The sequence below is a fragment of the Rhamphochromis longiceps genome, linkage group LG16, assembly GCF_057381845.1.
Source record: "Rhamphochromis longiceps isolate RC_006_pf linkage group LG16, R_longiceps_female_GT1.1, whole genome shotgun sequence".
Classification (NCBI taxonomy): domain Eukaryota; kingdom Metazoa; phylum Chordata; class Actinopteri; order Cichliformes; family Cichlidae; genus Rhamphochromis; species Rhamphochromis longiceps.
Genome location: NC_140572.1, coordinates 16,301,542 through 16,327,118, shown reverse-complemented (window position 1 = coordinate 16,327,118; position 25,577 = coordinate 16,301,542). Strand labels below are relative to the sequence as shown.

The window sequence follows — 25,577 nt, the reverse complement described above, 5'->3', positions numbered from 1 at the left end:
AGGTTACTTGACAAAGAGAAAAGTGTGACTAAAGATAGAAATAAAGGGAGAGGGGGACGCACTTGTAAAAAATAGAGGACAACAGTCCAAATAGTTACTCTATCTATACAGTCTCTATCCCAGAACATAGCTGGTGAACTGTGGTATAGAAAATAGATCTGAAGGTACACAGACTCTGCTGCAACAGGGCATCATAGACAAGGGGGAGGTTTTTAGGGGGAATCATCATCAAGCAAAGTACCAGAAGCGTCATTGTGAAACGCACGTCCCTCCTGGGCTGAATGAAGTCGGCCACCTCAGGAATCCATCTGCCTGTGCTGAGGCAGCTGGAGAATTTGAGAGAATGAGGTGGAGAAAAAGGAGGAGCGAGAGAAGAAAGAAAGGGAGGTTCGCCTGGATCTGCAGAAGGGTCTGGAGTCTAGTTGGATAAAGCCCTGTCTCCGTCGCATTCCTCCCCTCCAACACATGCACATACACTAGGCACTGGCGTGGCTATGTGGTGGGTTTGTCGGGCTTGCTGACGGGTTTCCCTCCGTTCATCACTGCCGGCTCACTTGTGCTTTTACTGGGAGGTACTGCTGCCTTGGGCACTGTCTCTCCAACATCATGCAAAGATGGCTCTCTGTACATGGCAACTGTCAGGGGTGAAAAATTAAGGAGAGAAAACAGAGAGAGTTTACACATTGAAAATTACTAAAGCAGCGTCTATCCCCTATTCTTGTTCTTCAGTCCTAACGTGTGGTAGAAACACAAAAAATCCTCAAATTCTCACACATTGAAGACAATAGGCAATTTACTGAAGGAAAATAAATTTGTGTTTTGATTAACAGAGCTTTGCACTGACTCACTTTTTTTTTTTCATCTATCTGGGCTGATGGAGACACAAGACACAATCTAAACACAAAGACTTTTTGACAAAGCTGCAAAGGAGTCTCATTATCCCCCACTTTACAGCCACTACACTACAGCTGTAACGGTGCCTTGACAGGACACTTCAACTTGATTCTCTGCTTAAATAATTCGAAGCAATCAGGCTGGTGGCTGACAAGATTGATGGTGGCATCTGCTGGACTATCAACATTTCATGCTGCACTTACAGAACAGCCCTGCCTCCTATGCTCTATGCTTATAGGAGCAAAAGAATGAATCAGCACACAAATACAAAAGCATATCAAACATATACTATATTCTTTACAGTTACATAGTTATACAATTAGTACTATGGAATCTTGTCATGTAGTATGATGCAGCAGTTGTCAAGCACATTATGTCAGTTTTAGATGCATAATCGTCTTTTCTGTATGTCTGCTACATACCTTCTAATGGCTTGGGCAGGAAGTGAGCAGCTGGTTTTGTTTTTTTCACTCGGTTCCCTTTCATGGCTTGGCCTTCTTTATTGAGCCCTAAGAACCAAGCTCTTCCCGATTCCTGTTGTCTGTACAACATGGACGAGTAGATCACATAGTAGTTCTCGAACACCGACTCTTTGAACTTGCATTCTGCTGTAAAGAGTTCCTGCAGAGAGACAAAAGTGGAGGAGACAGATTTTAAACAATGCTTAGGGAAAAAAAATGAAAATGATACTTCACGAGGCTATAATCTGCACCGGGAGACATTAAAGCAGGCTTAAATCAATGATTCATGGTTCATATTGTGTAAGAATAAAAAAGATGTCATAATTTATATTTAATGTTGAATGCGGGTCACCGGGACAAGTGTCATTTTTATTTCAAACTCACATTGTGCAGAATAATGTGAAACCACCCAACTAGTTAACATGAACTTCACACTTCTGCCTGTCTTGAAAAGGATGAGCACTGCAGAGCCTCAGGCGGTGTAAGCATGCCTGATTCAGGCTGAGCCTGACGATGCAACTCTCATTCTCTCCTTGGCCTTAACCTTGACATCTGATGTTAGAGCACTCGTTCAGACAATTAGCTCATGTTCCTGGCAGAAAGTATAGATTGTTAGACTGTGACCCGAGGACCACCACGCCTCACCCCAGATGCCAAGCCAGACTTGCTTCGCTAGTTTCTCAATGTTTTTAATTGGCAAAATCCAAAGTGGCTCATTTTCCCCCACATATTCTATCTGCTTTAAGCAATTTGTCTATGACTGTATTCTGGACTTTGTTCAGATAATGATAGAGCTAATCAAGTGATTCTTTCATCCTTTACACCTCAATCTGGCTATGACAAATGAAGACAGAGGCACCACATCTCTTTCTGCTGTTACCTATTCATCTCCAGCCAGAAGGGTAATAAAAACGTTTTTTACACTGTCTGCCCCAGAAAGCTAAAAATAAAGGCATTCATTGGGGTATATTAATCAAAGCGTACAAAGGAGACATCCACCACATCTGTTGTGAGCTGTTCACACTGAATTGGTTCATAAAACCACAGGAAGTGTCATACTGCTGTGGTTCTCAATGTCTGGGGTCAGTGACAATATTCCTTAGAGATCACTATAAGGAGTACCTTCTCAGCTAGAAATATGTAAAGTCTTCAATATAATGGTTGTGTTATATGCAATATCATCACCTAACCACTGCGAACTAATTTCTATGCTAATCAATGTAAAACTAAACACACAAACATCTTTATGAAAGCGAGTCTTTGATGACTGTTTATCTATTTTTCTGCACCCCTTTGATTCTATGCTAATCTTCAGTAGATAAAACAGTGATTATGTTCACAGTTGTTCAATGTGTCAGCATGCTAATAATAATTATCCTGTTGCAGGCATTTCTTCATAAACCAGTGTAAAATATTGATCTGACAATGGTGCTTCATGAAAGGTTAGGGGATCTTTGGGGACTGTTCTCCGACACACACACACACACACACACACACACACACACACACACACACACACACACACACACACACACACACAAAAGAGGAAAGAAAAGAAAGGTCATTTCTGCACATTCTGTGCAGTACTATGCAAAAGTCTTGATTCACGCTTCATCAGGGAAATAGCTGCAGCAATTTATTAAAACATCTGCAGCCATACACGGAAATACAATATATTAGGCGAAAGCAGAGTTTGTACAATTCTAAAATGCTGGAAAGTCAATACTTGTTGTGGCCCCATTTATTTTTCTGCACAGCCTGAACTCTCTTGAACTCTCTTAGTCAAGCTCTGGAGTAGTTTTCAGGAATAGTTCTCCAGGCTTCTTAAAAGACATTCAAAAGTCCTCTTTGCATGTTTTTTGTCTTTTGTTCTGTTCTCTGTCAAGGTGATCCCGCACGTTGTGGTCTGGGCTCTGGGGAGGCCAATCCATGACTGACAGTGTTCTGTTGTGTGTTTTTCCTATCCAGACATGCTTTTACTGCACTGGGATCATTGTCGTACTGAAAAATTAAGCCATTGCCAATCAGGCATTTCCCCGATGGTATTGCGTATGATCACAATATGACTAAAACCAGGATAGAGCCTTCACTGTGTTTTGCATGCATTGTTGTACCGCTCTCCTGACCTACTCTATACATACTGTACTGACAATGACTTGAATCAGAAATTTAGGTTTGGATATATCACTCCATAACACTTGTTGCCACTGATTTTCAGTTTAGTTCTTGTGTGTAAAAGTGAATACTCCCTGACTACTTGCAAGTGGTTGCTGGATGCTGCTTGCAGTCATTGTGAAATTGATTGCTGAAGCCTCAGTCACACAAGGCTACAGTGGTCGCTGGGGGAAAAATGTGTATTGCCCAACTAGTTGGTGCGTAGTCTGCTGAGGCTGACTGTCACTAGGTACAGTGCTGTACATGAATTCTCCTTGAGATTGATTTGGCTGCTAGATTGTCACAGGGGTTGGCAACTCCAGGCCTCGAGGGCCGGTGTCCCGCAGGTTTTAGATATCACCCTGGGTCAACACACCTGAATCACATGATTCGTTTGTTACCAAGCCTCTGGAGAACTTCAGGACATGTTGAGGAGGTAATTTAACCATTTGAATCAGCTGTGTTGGATCAAGGACACATCTAAAACCTGCAGGACATCGGCCCTCAAGGCCTGGAGTTGCCCACCCCTGCTCTAACCTATAGTTTGAATGAAAGAAACAGACTTATCTGCAAAGGTTTGTCTACTGCTCGCCAAGTGGCCACAGAACTGTGAGGAGTGTGATGCAAACAAGAAACAGACACCATTCATCTTCTAAGTACTGTATAAGATGAGCACTTTGAAAAATGTGGTTTCAGGAATAAGGCACAACTTGGTGCCGCACCCTCTTTGCGACTACTTTCACCGAGTGACATCGAGCAGTTAACCAACCGGCTGAGTAATGGATATGCTTCCCTTATGACCAAAGGTTTTCAGGGAATTGTTAACTGGTTTCCAGCCCTGTGTGACTGAAGCCTTACAATTAGATGTTGAAGTATTTCACACAGTATGACCAAATGTATCTAGTGGTGCAAGATAAAATGCAGGTGAAACCCAAGTCACTTGAGTTCATTCTCTGAGATGTATCACACTTTCTACCGAATTTTCACGGAAATCCTGCGCAATATTCTTCCGAACAGTTTTCACTATTAACAGACACGGCAGTCAGCCGGAAGAATATTGAGCAGGATTTATCTCATGGGGTTTCTTCACAGCAACATTTCATGGTAATACATCAAAATGTTGCTGAAATATTTCAGCCTGAATAAAGCAGTGGCCTAATAAATCTTGCCATCTCTGGAGAGAAAAAAAACGTTCTCCTCTCTTGAATATCAGATTTTTCATAGTTGGGGATGATGGGGCTCTCTCTGTAACAGCAGAGGTCATTATTTATGGGCTAAATGCTTAGTTTGGAACACAGGACACACAATGCCATGATTATCATGTAATTAGCGCTTTGCTGAATTACCCCTGTCAGAGCTTATCCTCCAGACACTATTCAGCTGAAAGGAGAGCTGAGCAGGAAGGAGCAGAAAGACACTCGGGATTACAATAATGATCCTAAGAAGCACCCGGCTGCATTTTGAGTGTCCTTTCTATCCTTGCTCGAGGACTCGTGGGCATTTCTGAGTGGAAGGCACAAACGCATGATGCATAACACCAGCGTCAGCTGACATGTCAGATAAACAAAACTCCTGTGAACGTCCACAGTTGGTTGCAGATATAAAGTATTGAAATCGTTATTGCATGTCTTCAGAGGTACAGAGAGGTCAGGGTGGTATGGTTAGATATTTGTCAGAAAAATTCAGCTCCCTGACTTTGGTCTGTCTCGACAGTGATTACATTACACAAGAGACTTAACTTCAGTCTATTCTAGTGGTGAATGTAGGGATTAGGATCAGAACTATTAATGCTGCTTTTATAGCAGACCGCAGAGGCTGAGCAGGACAATCCACTGATAGGCAGACAAACCGCAGGCTGAAGCAATAAAAACGGAGCCTTACATGACAAAACCCTGAGCACGAGCCCGAGCGCGTTCAAATCAAACAAGCATTCTCTCCGGATGATGATGCGCAAGCTCAACCCCATCATTATTTGTCGTGTGTCAGCGGCAAGCAGTAGTTTGTCATATGGCTGCTTATTATGTCCAAGTTGTCAGTAAGGGGGGATGAGTCCACACTGCCAGGGAGGTGAAAGAATGTGGTTTTATTGGCTGTACACAAGAGTTTGCAGCAAATTGTGGAAAAATGCTGTCTTAAGGGGCGGCTGTCATTTTTCTTCTGGATAAAACACCAAAAAAAGAACAAATTCATTCGTTAAACAAACTAACCACTGTTCTTTAAGAGTGGTTTAAATGATTTTTCATGCTATAGAAAACTGTTGCTGAGCCGATTAGAAGCAAAACGTTTTTACCTTCATGGTTCCTTGACTTGATTCAACAAGGTAATTAATTCTGCTTTTTCCTCGTCAGGTGAGCTGCACCCCAGGTAATTAGGCACATCATTTTGATGCCGGTCCAGCACTGATTACTTATATAACACCTACAAAACAGCCTGGAGTCAAAGCAATCTATAAGCTGGAGCCAAGTCTGTAATTGTGGTTAATCAAATGCCTTCACATAGATGCACGTCTCTGTTTATGCAGGCTGAGCAAGTGGAGGTGGTTTGTTTGTGGAATGAGACGTCTGGTCAGCATAATCAGTTTGATTGGAGTTTGGAGCAGAGGAGGCAGCTATAGCAGACAAAATGTTGATTGCATTTGAAGTGTGTATTTCAGTCATATCATTTGTCATATTCGTTGTCTTAACCCAAAACATCCCTCTTTTTTTCATTTGTTCTAATTTCATCACTTCAAGAAAATGTATGTGAGTACCCAAGCAGAGATTAGGCACAGCTAGAAACTACCGTACACCCATATTATGCCTTTTTTCTACAAGTAGCTCCTCGACTCTACTCAAATCGACTCAGAACTGAGTGGTTGGTTCGGTCATTTTTCATTACAACTGAGTACCACATCAATGTGTGTGGCGTCGCTGTAGGAGCATGGCCAAAAGTCCTGTGATGTCATTTGTATGCGACACAAACACAGCACAACAACTGAAGATATCAAGGCGATGGTATACCTGCTGCTCAGTCTATCGCTTTTTGTCTGAGTCAGTTTTTGTGCAGCTGTTTCCCTCGTTGCCAGGTTTCAAAAATGGCGGTTTGACTTATGTGAAGAAGTCGCTCTCATTAATCAGCAAGTGATGCCAATTAGTGGTGTGCAGTCTGCTGATGTCATATTTTTGGATCGACTCAGCTCGCCCCGGCTGAGCAGGTACTAAAAAGTATCTGGTACCAGGAACTAGCACCTAATGGAAAACCCTAAAAACCAAGTTGAGTTGTGCCGAGTTGATATTAGTGTACTAGTCATATTGTGCGTATTAACTTTATCGTGTCAAAATAGAAATTAAACCTCTCCAAATAGTTGACCCAAAACTGATCAACGATTTAGCCTGCTCACACTTTACAACAGGGCAAATGGAGATTAAAAAACAAAACTGAAGGGAGTCACCCAGATTTGTAGTATTCTGCAGACATTTAGCCTCTTTTAGCTGTTTGGCTTCACTCTCACCCCATTCAAATAACTGCTGTTGTTCCACGACACTTGGCTAAACAGTTACAGCATCAGTTTCTGAACAACTCAATCAGGTATTGGTGTCTTTTTTGTTTTGCTGCCTGAAAGGGACAAAATCTTACTTTGCTGCATTAATTAGATGAAAAGTAAACCGCTAGAGCTGAATTTAATGAGATCTTTGCTTGTCTCACAGACAATTTTCTTTGAATGGCATGTCGCAAATAATATTTTTTATGTACATGGAAGAGTCTTAAGAGTGCTTTAGCTAAGCCACCATTCCAGTGGGACTTTATTAAGGTAAAACAAACACCTGGCTTTTCTAAAACCCAATTGTGCTTTTCTTGAAGAAATGTTGCTGCGGGATTGATTTTGTTGTTTTGTGTTCACCACAGGCAAAATAGTACATTTAGAAGGACAAGCCAGATTCACTGAAAGATTCATGGGTTACGTTCATGTAAAAACAAAAACAAAAAATCTTTTTTTTCCTCGTTTAAAATCTTTGGCATTAAATTCCCCTTATATCAAAAAAGGACCCCAAGCAATTCTGATGTTGACATATGAATTTGAAGCTGTATGAAAAACCAGAAAATGCTCTCTTTACATTCAGAGGTGTGCACTAAATATTTTCTACCCAACATCAAACTGATATCTTGGGAAAACATGGGTGACATTGAAGGAGAACAGGGAGAAGGAGACTCAGACACGCTACACACTTTCACACCAGTGGAAAATCGAATCATTTTTGAGGCACCAAACGGTTGATTTTCTTCCCACTCGATCTCCCCCGCCTGGCGCTCCCACATCAGTGGCTCCCTGGCTCGTGATTGGCCATGCTCTGAATGGGAAGGCCATAATTGACCTTGGCCACAGACAGCGTGAGGGCCAAAACAGCTCAGCCCTACATAATCAGCCCCGGTCACCAAAGCAAAAAAGACAGGCACAGAAATAAAGAACAGCCAGAGCAAAACAGAAAAACTGACCAACTCATGGGGAGAAAGGTTGAGGGGGGAAGAAGTGGCTCAAGGGAGCGTTAATCTTTCTACAGAATACATTTTTAAAAAGGCACATGGATACAGAGAGAGCATGAATTAAAAAATTCCCCGAGTAAGAGTAATTACAGTTTAAAAACAAGAGAGTCACTCTAAAACAAAGACTCTTTGGAAAAATCTCCATAAAGGTCACGATTGCAAAGCCTCCTAAAAGTAGGTGAGTCGAGGTTCATGTGGGAGGGGGCACATTATTATGCAGAGCGACTGCTCACTACCCCACTGTGGAAATGAAGAAATTGTTTATTAATGCTGCCAGCATAAAACCTGTTAATCCATGGAAAAAGGTCAACCTCTAGAAAGCTGAGCTGCATTTACAATGCCAAGCTGCTCTCATATGTATAAGAGTCACGTCGACAGTGTGTGCAGACAACGGGGGCTTCGGCAGACCTGTCTGATTATCACCCTCAGAGAAAGAGAAGGAGACGGGACCCAATGAGGAGAGCTGGTAGTAAACAGCTGGATGAATTGTGTACGGACACGGTGTACAGTTTCCGTTTTCTTTCTTTCTTTTCCCTAAACGATCTGAACGCACATCACACACAAGCATATGTGCTTATAAGAGCTAAATTATGTTACGACAATAACATATACATCTTGGAAAACTTACAAACGAAAGCTTAAACTTAACGGCAGGGAGTTTATTTAAAGAAGCATTTCAAAAAAGAAAACAGATGACAAAAGTCAAAGTAAGATAAAGATGACTTCCTGTCTAAACCTCAAAGGCATAATGTCAGAGAAATATCTCTTGACTTTGTTCCTTGTCTTCACAGATCTTTGGATCTGCACAAAGTGAAGCTGTCATGCTTTCCAGCACTGACTCAAATGTGCAATAACACCGTGTTTTATGAGCGGCTTGGAGAATGCAGTTAAATGATGATTGTTAATCATTGAGTTCGTGTCTGGAAAAATAAAGGAAAAGAAAAATAACACATAATGAAAAATAATGATGAAGAATAAAACACAATAAGACATAATGCTTAAAATTGAGTCACTTTATTGTTTATTTTTCATATTTTAATGTCTTTGGATATGCTGAAATCAAATTTCATTCTGTATTCTATAGAGGAAGATGAAGATATTTCCTTATTCACTGAAGTAGATAGATACTTCAGCATATCATATCAGTTCATTTATGTGCACTAACTTAATATGCTTCTGCAAGCTTAACACAAATGACCAAAAATGCATGTGCTGCACTAACCTACATACTGTTTACTGGAAGGGTGGTAGAAAACAGTGGCACCCTTAAAGTGTTTGGCCACCAGAAGCACTTAAGCTTTCAATAAAGTTTCCCTGAAGGCACAGAGCCTTTAACACCAAACCAGTACAGCTCCCTTGGCTCATTACACACCCACACATGTGCACACAAGCACAGAGACACAAACATGCACAAAAAAACCTTGCTGTAGGGAAATGATGCTTTTCTCAGTGAGAGATGAATCTGTAGCATGCGATATCCAATAAATATTTAGGATCTGGGTTTAAAAAGAATAAAAAGTGCCTTTCTTGGCTTGGAGTGCTCTGCTGGTTCAGTAAGAAACTTTCAAAAAAATCTCAAATGCCCTCAAAAGACAGTTTTGGAGGGCTTAATGCTGCCATGAATGATTATAGATTGTATAACAGACTTCATGCACAACAGAATTACACAAAAACAGTAAGATTTATGCCACTACTGTCCTCCAGTTTGTGATATTGAAAATCTTGGAATGAGATATTTATTTAATATCAGTTTCATTAATTTTGAATATTTTCAACACTGCAACAAACACCACCCCTAAACTTATTTCACTGGGGTCAGTTTGAATGTGTGGGAAGTGGAAACCATTGAAAGGTTTCAGAATAAATCACTGCAGATTGTAGCGAAGAAGTATATGAGAAAAAATATTCTGTTCATATTCAATTAAAAAAACCGCATTGCAAGAGAGCCTGCTGGTGAGCAAATACACAAAGTGCAACCACCCACGCCTAGATCAGTGGGGATTAAATGTGTGCGTATGTGTGTGTCTTTGTCCACTCTGCTGCTGTTGATCCTTAAATTGGGGCCAGATTGGTGTCAAGGCAGCCGGATTTTTGTTAGATTGGCTTGTCATCTTTTGTCGGGCAAGTCAGCAATCTATTCTGTGCAACAAGCTGACAAGCATATCTCAGACATGTTGACATGTATTTCTAGAAGAGTGCATGGACATTTGCACAAGTCCAAGCACAAACAAAAAGAAACAAGGATACTCAAGGCTTACAATGCAAGCCCCCCCCCCCCCCCCTTCAAAAAAAACCCAAGAGGTGAGTCTGCAGGTACAGAGCTTCCTCTCTTCAGCGTTTCTGTCTCTGCTCTGTTTGAGTTGTTTACACCCTCAGGAAAAGTGTCCCAGATTTTCTAAGAGGAAATGCAGGTCCCCTCCATGTAGATTCACTTGTAAGTGACTCTCACTGTTTTGCACTTAAACAGCTTGAGATGCGGAAAATGCTGTAGTGATGTCAGACGATGGAAACTTGGTGAACAAAACTCAATGGTGGATCAGAATGAAAGAAATACTTTCTGAAGCTTAAACACTCCAAACAATTGACGAACAGCAAAACCCATCTGGATAATTGTTTCCACCACCCTGGAAGAAAGCGAAGGAGAATTTGTACACTCTTCAGGAATAAATTGATTGGCGCTTTGATGCTATTGTCAGGAAGAAAGCCTAGAGTTCCTCCTCCCCAGCCAAGAACATGTCACCATCTTCTCATCTTCCAAGAGAAGACTCAGCAGACCCAGCAGAACCCGGAACAACATTGCTGCCCGGTAAAGACTTGCCGACATCTTGGACTAAATCAATAAGCGATTGTCCAGCATCCACCCGAGATTGTCTCTGGTCGAAATTCTACACCTGGAATTCCACTTCTTAAGGGGATCCTTGGAAAATGCTATGCTACAGGACACGGTCAAGTCTCTTACTGCATTTAAAAAAAAAAAGATGATCAATTTCCAGGCCCATAGCACGTGAGATAACCTGATGTTGTCAGGCATCCCAGAATCTGCTGAAGAGGAAGCAGAAGTTACCACTAAAACCTTCACCGAGACCCACCTGAAGCTTCCATGGGACACAGTGAAGAACATCACCTTCCACTGGGTCCATCACCTCAGAGCCAGGAGACTTGACGCCCGAATATTCTGGCCAAATTCGAACATTTCAAGGTGCAGGTGGAAGGAAAAGAACAAACTTTAGCATAAACAACCAGTTCCCCAAAGAGATCCTGGAGTGACTCAAGGTCCTGTTCCCCATCCAACGCAGCTTCATTTAGAAGGGCCCCTGTGCTGTCATTGCCGTGAACTGGCCCTACATGGACGGACAACTCTACCACGACCCCTACAAGAGACTCATAGACCTGCCACAGATACAGATCCACTTAAAACCCCAGAGTTTCCTAATGTGTTCTCAGCCTGCTATAACTCTAGGCAAAGGAGAATAGCAGTTTTAATACATAAAAATATTAATTCCACAGTACTCAACGCAGTTACAGACCCAGGCTTTGCAACTCATTGCGATCTCTTCACAGCAACCGTAGGGGATATACTTTCGTCTCACATGTCCATCACTCCTAATCTCGTCTGGATTATTTCCTGGTCAGCAGCTCACTGTTGAGTGACATTTCAGACACTGAGATAAACCCTATAGCTGTCAGCGATCAACTCTAGTAAATAAGAAGGTCATTCCGGTAAGTAAAACGCAGAGATTTAATACATCATTGCATAAAGATGAAGACTTTATTAAATATTTTAAAAAAGAACGGGCTTTCTATTTAGACTATAATGACCTGTCTGGAACATCAGCAATTGTTCTTTGGCAGGCAGGGAAAGCTGTGATGACAGGTAAAAATATTTCATTTTCATCACGTAAGAAGAAAAGCGAAAACAAACATATTCAGGAATTAGAAGAAACCATTAAATCATTAGAAGAAGCCTGTGTGTCCTAGCTGGAACAGGAAATGCTGAGAAAAATACGCAAAAGTAGAATTCAATGAAATTATTGACCAAAAAACAAAATGTCACCACAAAGACTTTGCTTGCAAAATTTTGAACATGGTAACTGATCATGTCAGTTTCTAGCTAGTCAGTTAAAAATAAGTAACTTGGTATATGACCCTGAAAGAATAAACAACACTTTCAGGGACTTTTACAAATTTTTTTTTTTTTTTTTTTTTTTTTTTACAACATAACCCTTTGGAAATGATCAGATGGCACTGGGTTCACCACTGACATCAGGTGAACTGCAGGAAGCCCTGAAAAGCATGCCCAATGAAAAGGTTCCAGGTAGTGGTGGATTTCCAGCAGAATTGTGGAAAATTCTGGCACCAGTATTCCACAGAATGTTGCAGAAAATCAGGGAAAATTGCAGACCACCACCAAATATGAATTCTACCAAGATTAGTCTCCTGCTAAAACCAGAAAAAGACCCTGTATTTCCCACCAGCTATTGTCCAATATCCCTTATTAACGTTGACCTTAAAATAATCTGCAAAGCCGTCTCAAAAAGATGAGAGAAGATAACACCTCTCATAACACGTCTGGATCAAACTGGTTTAATAAAAGGTTGACACTCATCAACAAATACACATAGATTGCTTAATTTGACTACTCATGCAGTAAAAACAATTAAACCACAATATTGTCTCTAGATGCAGAAAATGGATTTCATGGAGGTAACTGGGAATTTTTATCTGGAACTTTTACACAAATTTGGTTTTGGGAACTCTTTCATAAACTGGTTAAACATATTATAGCGTTCCCCAACAGCATGTCTCCAGAGGGAGGAGGCAGGTATGCCCACTCTCCCCCTCACTGTTTGCAATTTTAATCAAACCACTAGGAGCAGAACATATGTGGATGATGTGTTACTATTTCTCCAGCATTGGCAAACCACTCTCTCTGAATTGATAAACTCTTTCTCAAGAGTATTTGATAAATTGGTTAAAATCTACAGTTCTCCGATCTATTGCTTGCTCTATAATTCTTCTTATTCTCCATTGTAATCTGGAACCACATGGCACTTTTAAAGAAAGTGGAAGACGATCTGAGTAGATGTAAGTCTCTACCCCTTAAATGATGGTTTCACTGTCACCTGACTGGTTTAGATCTGTGGACTCCCCCATCTCCAACTTCCTTTGGAACCCCCACATATTAGCTTAACCCTTTCATGCATATTGGTCACTACAGTGGACAGCTATTCCACAGCTGTTTTCTTGTATTGGTTTCAGTGTTGATGATATACTTGCACATAAACCACTACATTGGACACTGATGTGTCACTCCACACACATCAGTTGTCCACCTAAGTGGACATGTAAAAAAAAAAAACAACTCTTTGAAAAGTATATGTTTAAAAAAAATGGAGTTCAAAAATCATTTTTTCATGCCTACAGAAGAATAAAAATACTTAAGAAAAAAAAAATCCAGATTGAGGTTGTCATAATTCATGCATGAAAGGGTTAAATAGACTACAGCGGACCAAGGATAGAGGAACACTATATGTGCCTAACTTTCACCACTACTTCTTAGCCAACAGGCTACAATACATCTCAAGATGGTTAAAACATAGCCTCTTAAATGAGCAAGCAAGAAGGTCCTGAGTTCAATTCCACCATCAGGCCGGGATCTTTCTGTGTGGACTTTGCATGTTCTCCCCGTGTTTGCGTGGGTTCCCTCCGGGTACTCCGGCTTCCTCCTTCGGGTACTCCAGCTTCCTCCCACCATCCAAAGACATGCAGTTTGTAGGGATAGGTCAATTGATTAATCCAAATTGCCCATAGGAGTGAATGTGAGCACGAATGGTTGTCTGTCTCTGTGTGTTAGCCCTGCAACAGACTGGCGACCTGTCCAGGGTGTACCCCGCTTCTTGCCCTATGACAGCAATTTGCCATTAGAGCACGTAATCTGACTGAAGGATGAAGCGATCTATTTTCATACAAGCAAAGATGACAAAATGTAGAATTATTTTTTCGTGTCAGGCACACCTTCATTCTTTGCCCTTTCATCTTTTGTGACACCTTGTACTGGGTGGGTGGAAGAGCGTGGCAGAGGTTGTGTTTACACAGATAATATGCAGTACAGTGCAGTTTTGGTAGCAGGTTTGGCATGGCATTATGCGGGAGCACCTCCTCTTATCATGAATGCAGGCACGCTCTTTTTCTAGCTTTAATTGATGCCAGATACGGACCATGAATTGTTCAGAATGCCAAAAGCTTGACAAAGGTCTTAGAACATGGCATGGCTTTTAATGAGCTGTTGCCAGAGCATGCTTGTTGCTTCTCTTTTATGTATGAATTATAAATTTAAGGTCACCAAGGCACAGCACTAAAAAAAAAAATCACATTGAATGGCAGCTCTGGTAAATGACAAGTAATTGTAAATCATTCTGTTGAACACAGCTAAGGTGACAGGTGCTGTAAATTTGTTCAGAGAGTTACCAGTTTCATAATAAATTCACTGATTAATTGGTAAATTGTGAGCTTTTTGCTTTAGTTGACTGAATCACTGGAGCCCCAACATGGCAGCAAGACTTACATATGAAATCTGAAATGTAAACTTTGTGTGCAAACAACTACAGTGTACTCTAGTCTGACTCTAACTCACACAATTTAAATTATTATTAGTAAGACAGATGCTCAAGTGCAAGTACACATGAGTACACATAATCTCCACTGACTGCATTTCACACTCAGCATCATGACCCTATGTCACTCCTGGCGACCATGAATTTTCATATCCAAATGAAACAGATACAGTATGGACTGAAACATGGTTTGAAAAAATCTAAATATATTGGTCTGATCCAGGATTCAAAAGAAGAAAAATGATCCACTGAAGAATCACAGTAATAGTCACATTTTCTCTTGTATTGGTGGCTTCTCCACATTGTGGGCTTATTGCTGATGCAGTTTGGGACCTCTTTCCCCCGTAAGACTGAAGTGGAGCTCCGGATCAGAACATACTTGATCTGAAGGATCATCTTTATCCTATGACAAAATATTTCTTCTGGTGGAAGTTTCATTTTCCAAGATGACAGAGGGCATCCACGGGGCACAAGGAGTCAATGAACGGTTTGGTGACTATGTAAATGAGATTAATAGTTGTTCGACTCCACCTTGTTGAACAACTTTGGGAGATTTTGGACAAACATGTTAAACAGCTTTCTTCTCTACTGTCATCTAAAACCAAATGAGAGAATCTCTTTTGGAAAACCAGTATTTCTTCTGACCAATAAAAGTCCAGAGACTTGGAACTGTTCTCTGACACGTGGCATGCCTTACAAAGACACTTTATTCTGATTTTCCGACTTTCCCTTTAAATTGCCACTGGTCCTTCACATAAAGCCAGATGTTGGAACTGCACAGAAGTAATCCTGGAACAGCTTGAACTCCTTTTTCTTTTTCTTTTTCTTTTTTTTGCCACTGCTAGCTCAGAACACCAGGCACTGAAAACACCCAGCTGGAAATGGCTTGACAGCAATTGGAAGTGGGCCATTTTTCCAGCTATTAGATTTGCTAGGATTTTGAATGTTAGTATGGTAGTATATGACTCTTAATGACTTAGCTTAATGGCTTAGCTGATAGACCCAGTGCTAATAACAACTACTTTGTCCTCGTGTTTTTCTAATAATAGCACTGTGGATATTACCCAGACAGTAATAGTATTAACTTGTACTCCGCTGGTTGTTATTTGTGATTCAGGACTTAAATCAGAAGACTTTGGTGTTTGGTCAGTGTGGTATTTATCCCACCCCTCCATGTTCACTGTGATTAGAGTGTTGGTGGAATAAAGTATATGGTACTATCACTGCAAACCATTAAAAACATGTGCTGGCCTCAGGAAAAAACAAAGGACACACCACTTTAATGGATAAAATTAGAAGGACTTATTTTTCCTTCTTGAAATTGGACTGCAGAATCACACAATGTCCATCTCTGCTGAAACCTTGCTGACAAGCAGCTAAAGCACTCAGCCTGAACGTCTGTGCATGAGGGGAAAACAGCAGAGGATTCCCCAACAGTCTGTCTCCCTCTGAAAATAAAATGTGGCATGGCTACAGCTGGAAGGCTGAGTGAGGCAGCCAGTCAGCCAGAAAGGAACCATGAAACCAAGCAGCCTGCCAGCGGTTCAATCATAAGCCATATCCTGTCGATCATGCAGTTAACGAGTTTGCTTTGAAAAGCAAACAAGCCAAATGCTAAATTTAAACAAGCTGGGAATGCACAGGAATGGTGACACTATAACTAATGCTGCAGAGAAATTGGTGGTTGGGTACATTAGGCATGGATGGGACTGCCATATTTCAGCTCGTAGTTCTCACCTGCAGTTCCAACTGCCAAGGGCTGAAGCAGGATTCAAGTGCATGTTAATCTGCTTCAATATCACAAATGAACAAACACAGTGTAGGGGTATGGATACTAATACTTTAGCAATATCATCTCATGACCCATTTTATGATCCCATAATCTGTTTTTATTCATTTTTATAAACTGGCTCTAGTAAAACCCCTATTAAATATTCAGATTTGATGAAGATCTACCACTTCAAATCGTACCCTATTAAGTCTATACCTGATGATGTATAAACAGTCTAATGTTTATTGCAATCCACATCTAAAAACAAAGACAATTTGGCAAGGCCGACTTTACGATTGATCCTGATACTGGGCCATGTTTTGTCACAGTTCCTCTGGTATTTCTTCCTATTCTTGGATGCAGAGATGCAGTTCACCAGCTCTCGACCCTGGTTCCCCAGTAGTGTGCTTTAGAACAACTCCAAAACTAAATTCACAGAAGACCAAATTTATCAAAACTGCTCTTTAGTACAGTGGCACCAACAACTCATAACAGGCAAGTTCTCTTGTTTTTCTGTGGGGAAAACCTGTTCACCTGAAGGCTCACATCAGGTTTTCACATCAGCCCTCACTGTGCAACTCTGGAAAAAAGGTCAAAACTAAGTGCTTGATGCCACTTTTCACTCACTTGCCTATACAGTTAAGCTCTTTGCTGGTGTTCACTCTGGGAAAAATACAATATCTCACCCAGAAGGGCCAGAACTGTAAAACGACTTATGCATGATGGACAAGTGGCATTTAATACAAGAGTAAAATGTACGTCATGAGATTTTAAGTTCCAGATCTTCAGCGGTTTCTTGTGTTCTTATCTGTTCGATCAATACGCTTATACAACAGCAAGCTTCCTTATTTCTTTTTAGTGGAATACTGTGTGTGGGTGTATCACACAGATACTTCCTCTGACCTGCTGGCCTCTGCAGTGAAGCTGTGGTATTGTAACCACAAGATGGTGCAGCAAACAGTTCTAAGCAACAGGTCAGAACTACAGCATTCGTTGTACTGCTTAAAAAGAGATTTCTTTCCAGAACAAGTGTAATCTCACACACTCAAAAAACAAATCTGAAGATTTTGCAGTAGGTTTGAGGAATGCAGCTCTTTCCCTGCCAAAGTATTTACCGCATAGCATGTGTACACATAAATATACTTGCCCTGGAAATTGCAGTTTGTTGTGCTCCTATAGTAGCTGTTGTGTCAACTGGCTCACAGTGTGAACAGCCACATACACACTGGAGACCAGGTTTGGCTTTGATTTAAGAGAATTAATTCACATGATTTACAACCTTTCTGCAGGAGCCCTCACTATATTGATTTTTATAACTCCAGGGGTGAAGCTTGATAAAATGTTACTTTCATTTCATGGGTGGAAACAGAAAAGGAAGAAGGATGCTTGTGGAGGTAAAGAGAGGATTGCAGCTATTACACCTGCAGGCAGGCTGAACACTGAGGGCTTTTCTGTCACAGCAAAAGAACCTTCATCCTTCACACGTACACCCCCACACTTTGCTCGAGCTCCTGAGAAGGTTTTGAGCAAGACTTAAAACTGCAACAACGTGGGCATGACACAAAAGTCTTTCTGAAGCTTGAACCCCTATAAAACATCCATAACAATCAAAACCTCCACGGATCATTCCTTCATGTTAAATACCATTGAGGATAAACCAAAATAAGTAGCTATAGTAAACTACTCAGCTACCACATGAAATCCAACATGACTGCCTGACATTGAGTAGGCCCGTAAATAGGTCATGATGCAAAACCTGATCTTACACCTCAAAGCATGGACTATGCAAAACCCAAAGAAATCATGTAGTAGGCAGCACAGAGAAGATAGTTGCAAGGCTTCTGCCTGGAGATGCACTGATTGCAATTTTTTTAAAGTGCTGAACCAGGTGACCCTGAATCCTCCCTTAGTTATGCTGCAACAGACCTAGGCTGATGTACATGATGTGCTGAGTATTTCTTCTTCACTCACCTCTTTTTACTCTGTGTTTATGCACCACTCTGAATTTAATCATTACTTTAAACTCGGGCTCTCATCCACAGTGTGTCTTTGGTCCTGTCTTCCTCCCCTCACCCACAGCCCACTGTGGCAGATGGCTGCCCCTCTCTGAGCCTGGTTCATCCGGAGGTTTCTTTCCTACTAAAACAGGGTTTTTCCTTCCCACTGTCCTGAAATGGTTGCTCATAGGGAGTCATCTGATTATTGGAATTGTCTCTCTGTTATTGTATTGAACTGAAGAACATTCTCGTGGCTGATTCTAATTTTACTCACATGAAAAATAAGTAAAGTAAAAATTTAAAATATTATTAAATTTTTATAAATATTACATTGAAAGCACAGTGGCATGGTGGTTAACACTTTTGCCTGACTGCATGGGATGGAGTGTGGAGTTTATATGTTCTCTCCATGTTTGCACGGGTCCTCTCCTGACTGCGGCTTCCTCCCACAGTCCAAAGATGTTCATTTCATGACTTCAAAGATTTCATGAGGCTAGGTTAATTGGTGGCTCTAATACACATAGGTGTGGATGCTTGTCTGTCTTTCTTTGTGTGCTGATAATAAGGATTCTGACTTGTGGCTGGCTCTTAATGCTGGACAGCTTTAGCTTTAGCCAGTTTACCTTTGCTAGCCTTTTTAAAACTTTCATGCTTAGCTGGGCGAGGGGGATGATTAGATTATTTGACTTGCTGTTACAAATGTTTTTACGTTGTCGTGCTCGTCCCCCGCAGTTTACTGGCAAACTTTGTGTCTTCACTCCAGCGAAGAGCTTCGACGCTAACGACATGCTAGCGTGTGGGGGTGAGTTTGCACCACTCTCCGCCTGCGCCACTGTGTCCATTTTGTGCCTACATGAAATGGACAGGCTCATTATCAGGCACGATCAGAGGCTCGTCTGAGCCAAGCACAGCGGAAATAAGGCTAAAGGTTGGTCATCTCTCCACCACATGGTAAGTCAGAGTGAGATCCAGAGGACAAGTCAATATCTTGAACACTGTTCCTCAAAACATTTCCTGAACAGGTTTCTACTCTATGATAGGTCCTTTATCCTGATGAATTGAGGCACCGTTATTAGGGACTGCTGTTACTGTTAATGGTGTACGTGATAATATGTCACACAGCAAATACGAAGCTAAAGCCCATTTAGGTAGCCATTAGGTAGCCCTCTTCCATTTCTCCACACTCAGGTTTTGATGCATTGTAGAAGCTTTAGATGGTTCACCATGGGTATGGGCACTCTAAGGCTACACTAACCTATTTGCAGTGAGTTGATTCACTGTTATGACATCTTTCTATCATTAAATTTTTTTCTGTAGTAATTCAATTTCATTGTGCTGAATATAAGATACAAAATTGTAATTTAAATACTTCAGCAAGAAAAAACACGAGAAAAAAACAACAAAAAAACAAAAACTACTTGATATGTGCAGCCCCTCACAGACAATTTTCTTTTCTGGAAGAAGTGCCTGTAGCAATGAAGTCACTTTTATTAACCTGCAAGTGGTATTTTTATCATATGACATTTAATATTTATCTTTTTACCTGACGCAGAGCTACCTGCTGTGGTGACCCCTTGTGAATAAGAGAGCAGCCAAAAGTAGCTTTGCCTGATCTTATTATTTGGTAATATTCAAATATATGGTGTAGATATTACAGAGGAGGCAAATGATGGTTCGACTTTAAATATTTTTTTAAAAGGTTTGCTTTACTTTCTTTGCTTTTACTGTCTCCCAAAAGGCTGAACAAGGCGAGCTGCTAACAGAACTAAAGTTGCAAAATAGTTAGCCGAAAGAAGTGCTGAGTTCATGGTCTGGGGTAAATTTGCAAATGATATGCATTATGTTTCTGTTGGGATACTGAGTTCCCGAGTACTACTTGTAGCTTTCCAAGCCCTCATCTGTCCATTGCTCATTTGCACATAACAAGGCTCTAGAGGCAATAAGCACCATTGTGCCATTTGTATTTGCATGGTACTTGACATTTACACACTGGGAAAGCAATTAGGCCAGAACTAGGGCCATTAATACAGTGAACAGACTAGATGTGTTTGCTCTCATAGCTACCTCAATATGCATTCACAGAGAAATGAATATGATGCCATCTGCATTTCTATACTAACATTTCCTCTGTGGGTCTCAGAGAGGAATAAAGATGAAATTCACAGTTGAATTCACAGTTCAATGCGCCTACTCTTCTTCTGTTCTCCTTGTATTTTGCTGCTCAGCGATGTAAACATATCTTACACTCACACACACAAAACCTCGTGTACAAAATTTGATTTATCCATTGAGGCCTGAATCTAAACAGCCTCAACTTTACACATGCAATTTCAAGTCTTTTAAAAGATAATAACAAGATAATCCAGACAAGAGCGCTGGAAACAAGATATAAGAGCAGGTTAGCAGTTACTGCCAGTGCCTACCTATGACATGTTCCCACATTCCCAAAGTATTGGAACATTTCTGCTTGGAAAACAGTATTTCAAATCAAATCAAATCAAATCAAATCACTTTTATTGCCACATCACATGTGCAGGTACATTGGTACAGCACATGTGAGGGAAATTCTTGTGTGCGAGCTTCACAAGCAACAGAGATTACTTACTTTCTAGTAAGTAATCATGAAAGCTTATTCAAATAAAAAGGAAATATGCAATATTGGGCAACGGTTGAGGATCAGTGTAATCAACAGTGAACTGTTTGTATGTGATACTTTCCAAGAGTTGTAGTTTATCAAATGATTTAGTGGAGGCCAAAGGCAGTAACTAAAACCACACGGAGGCTTTTATTACAGAAGTAATTTAAAGTTGACCAAGTTTTAGTGCAGGGGTGGGCAATTTATCTTCCCAAGGGGCCACATGAGAAACTAGGACTGTTGTGGAGGGCTGCACCAGTAAGCCGAACTCAATTCTGCTCTGTAATATTTCTACTAACAATTAATTGACTTAAGCTTAGCTGACAGCTGTTGGGTTTGAATTTTATGTTGCAGAGTTAAATAAATAATCTTTGGATGCTCAGTAACCTAACCAAATAATTCCATCTGTTTTAGGCTTTTATTTCCTTATACAACAAAATAATATTTTAGAAGTTGCTAATCTGCTGTATTTATGCCAAAACGTTGATGGTTTTGTTAAATAAAGATGAAGGTTTTTAGCTGAATGAACAACTGATAAATGGGGGCAATTCGCACAGGTTGTCTGCACTTGTGTGCACGCTACACTGGTTATATTGACCACAGCAGGGCTTTCCCTGCTGCACACCTTGGAGTTTCCTCATCAACACCAGCCCCCTTCCCCCCTCCTTTTTTTCTCGCTTCAAACCCTCATTCTCTGAACCAATGCACTGTTTCTACTTTTTCCAGCCTGCTGCCTTCCCATTATCTTTCAGATGCACACAATAGCACTCCCTCCAGCATCCTTATCAAACCAACTAACTGCTTGTGTGTTTTTGGTCAGTTAATTTTAGATGTAAGGATTATCTCGGCTGGATAAGGGAGGCAGTGCAAGCCTGGATATAGCTGGATATTGGCCACCGCGGTCGAAAGTCTGCTGTGGAGGAAAAATATAGATGAAGATACTTGTATAAGGAAACATTTTTTTAAGGAAAAGAAGAAAGTATTTGAGATTCATGAGGTATACATCTGGAAATTAACAAAGATAAGTACATACAGAGGTATATATATTTTTTTTTTATATTTGTGCAGTTATGATCTTGAATTGTTGGAACACTGTTGATATTGTTGTTTGTCAATGTGTATTAACTTCAATAAAAATGTAATTCAACCACTCTCAATATTTTCATCAAAGCAATGAAACGTATTACATTAATTACATGTAAATGCTTTTTTGGCAACATCGTGGTTGCACTGCTGGTGAGCTGGGTCCTTTCTGTGTAAGGTTTGCATGATCTCCGTGTGCCTGGTTTTCTCCAGGTTCTATAGCTTGGTCCCCACAACCCAAAGTTGAGTGTTGTGTTAATTGATGAAACTGGCCATAGGCGTTTATGTGACTGCAAATAATTGCCTGTCTCTCTATGATAGCCCTCCCACCTGACTGGTGACCTGTCTTGGGTGTTCCCTGCTGTAAGGCAGCTAGGACAGGCCTCGAGATGACTGGATAGCAGTGATGGGAATAACGGCGTTACAAGTAATGGTAACGAATGAGCTAACTAATTACTATTTATATCGTTACAACGCTGTTACCGTTACTAACAAGAAAATGCGGTGCGGTCGCGTTACTATCTTTCAACAAAGAAGCTGTGTTCAGCTTACAGCATCTTATATCATTTGCACGGAAGCAGACGTAAGTAATCTGGGCGCTACAGCTTTAAGCAGCTGTGCGCGCTCCCGCGGACGGCAATCACTTTTTGGCACAACACCTGGAGCTAAGGGGCAAAACAATCGCATGCGTGCTGCTGTTTGACTGAGGAAGAATAAAGTAGTTGTGCCAATCACATGACCACTGTAAGATGACAAAGGTGATATATACCAGTTTTTAAATTGTGTTGATAGGCCACGAAAAACCAGAGTCATGATAAACAATATATAAATTTTTTCTGAATAGTTTCATCACGTTTACTGTCTAAGGACAGCGCTAGCAAGCACTCTCTGCTCATGACCAAAAAAACAAAACAAAAACCAGCCCGTTCATTTTGGTGGAGAAATGCACAATATCGACCAATCAAAAAATGATATGGCAACATGACATTTGGCTGTTTAGGAAGAGGGGAAAGTTTTAGGAGTGACAGCGAGAGAGAGAGAGAGAGACAGCAGAAAAAGAGAGAGAGCAGTATATACCTTTGTGAACAGACAAATGCATTTTTCTAGAAGAAAAACAATCCAACATGGTAACTGGTCATGTTGTCTGCAGCATGAGACAGGAAGTAGGGAACAATGCATATACAGTGTAACCAATAGCTATACAGTTGGAGTTAGAGAAAGCCTTGGTCTTTGAGGGAGCACTTCAAAAATCTGAGAAGGGAGAAATGTTCTGCTGGCGTAATTCATGTCAGTTGAAGTGACTACCAAAAAGTAAAAAATAATGCTGGAGCAAAGTAAAAGTTCATCAACAAATATGCTGGTATGAGATAATCAGCAGAGTGACTGTGGACAAAAGTTAGGTTGTAAAGTATGATTGAATGCTAATCTAAATAGCTGCTAGCCAAGAAGCTAACAAATGAGCCCCTTAAAATGCAGAAGCTGAAGCAAATTAGCTAATGCAAGCACAATTTCTGACTCTGTGCTCCTGTAATCCAGTGTGCTATTGAAGGAAAGCTTGCAGGGATCTCATTGCATTTTATTCACTCATAAATATGTGTGAGGTAAACCAGTGATGCAGAAAACAGCTGCTCTTAATTGCCTTAAATGAACAGTGGTTAAGGGAGAGATGTGACGCTAACAGACCTTAAGCTGTTGTTATAAAAAGAGATGAAGGACAAATTAGTGTTGTTTATTTGAGACTTATTGTTCAGAGAGTAAATCCAAAGATACTGTGGCAAGTGTCCTTATTTGGACTGGGTAACCCCCTGCTACGCCAAGAAAACTCTCCTTTGCGCTGCCACAGTGCAAGCTGCGCTCCATAGAGCACAATGAACTGACACGATCCTGCAAAGAAGGAAAATGTCTGACAAAAAGAATCAAATCTGTGCAATATCATAACGAGCCAAGAGCATAAAGTCATTAATAACAGCAATGTTAAATGGCTGAAGGACCAGTCGATCTGTTCTTATCTTGCATTGGCCCCTACCAGCAGTTCACCAGTTTAGCTTTGACACCTACCTCCAACCTTGTTGTTCATTAATGCATGAAGCAGCTCTCCCTCCAGCCCCTACAACCACTTTCTTTCCTGACACTGCCACTGCATTAAAGGTGGGTGAAACGCTTTTAAAAAAAAAAATGAGCCCAACACCCCCCTTCCCCACAAAACCAGCCCCACACCTCAGCTCTGAGACTTACTCTCTTCCAGAGGCAAGATCATGTGAGTCATCATCACAGTATATGTAGATATTTGGGAATATGAAAATAATAACGTTGCCAACGTATTAAGTTTTTTGGGGGGTGTTTTTAAATGTAATCCAGTTTGTTAAATTACATCATAGGAACTTTAGATAAGCATGGTTTATAACAAATAACATCAGAGATCATTTTCAGTCTTGGCAGGTTTGCAGACACCATCAACAAAACTGTTAACTCAAAGCCATCTGCTGGCTTATGGGGTTACATATACACTAAACAAACACACGTGCACACTTGCAGACACATGTGAACTCATACACATTGGGTGTTATAATGTTGTTTGTATCTTCTTCATCATGCATATTGATTTTAACTTTTTACACCCTAGAAGGTTTATTCATGCATCTTGCTATAGCTGGCAAGGAAATGCAATAAGTTCAAGTGTTTTAACAGGCAGTCTGAAAGCCACCTTTGTCCATCCATACATCCATCCATTTTCTGCCGCTTTGCAGGCTGCAGTGATAGCAATCTATCCCAAGAAGCCAAGCCCTCCATCTCCCTGCCCATCTCTTCCAGGGAACACTGAGGAGTTCTGCAGCCAGCCAAGAACCAACCTAGTCTGATGCTCAATCCAACTTAACTGGCTCCTTTTGATGTGGAGGAGTAAGAGTCCCTCCTGAATGACCAAACTCCTCACCCTGTCGTCAAGGGAAAGCTCATTTACAGCACTTGTATTTGCAGTCTCACTCTGTCACTACCCAGAGCTTATGGTCATAGATCAGAGCATGAACACAGACTGACTGGTAAATCATCAGTTTTGCTTCCATGCTCAGCTCTCTTTTCACCACAACAGACCGATACAGCGTCCGTATCACTGCAGATGGCTGCCCCTCCCTGAGGTTGTTTCTGCTGAACATTTCTTCCAGTTAAAAGGGAGTTTTTCCTTGCCACTGTCGCCAAGTGCTTGCTAATAGTGGTCTGATTGTTGGCATTTTCTCTGTATTATTGTAGAGTTTTTACCTTACAATATAAAAAGCCTTGAGGCAGACTGCTGTTGGGATTTGGCTATTTCAACAATTATTCCAGGATGAGCTTGTCAATATATAGATATAAACATAGATATAGATATAAAATATGAAATTCTGCACTCATGACATGCCATGTCTTTGGTGTTAGCAAAATGGCAGAAAATTTGAGCATATCTGTATAAAA

At 40.9% G+C, this 25,577-nt stretch overlaps 1 protein-coding gene across 2 annotated transcripts in view; it reads right to left on the bottom strand.

The window, feature by feature from the left end:
* Positions 1-492: 492 nt before the first annotated feature.
* Positions 493-25,577, bottom strand: part of fgf14 (fibroblast growth factor 14) — a 113,464-nt gene continuing 88,379 nt past the window's right edge. For both annotated transcript variants that reach the window (XM_085384393.1, XM_085384394.1), the window contains exons 4-5: positions 1,317-1,515; positions 493-635 (exon numbers count right to left, since the gene is read on the bottom strand). In XM_085384393.1, coding sequence (XP_085240519.1) covers positions 493-635; positions 1,317-1,515 — 342 coding nt within the window. The remainder of the gene's footprint in view (positions 636-1,316; positions 1,516-25,577) is intronic.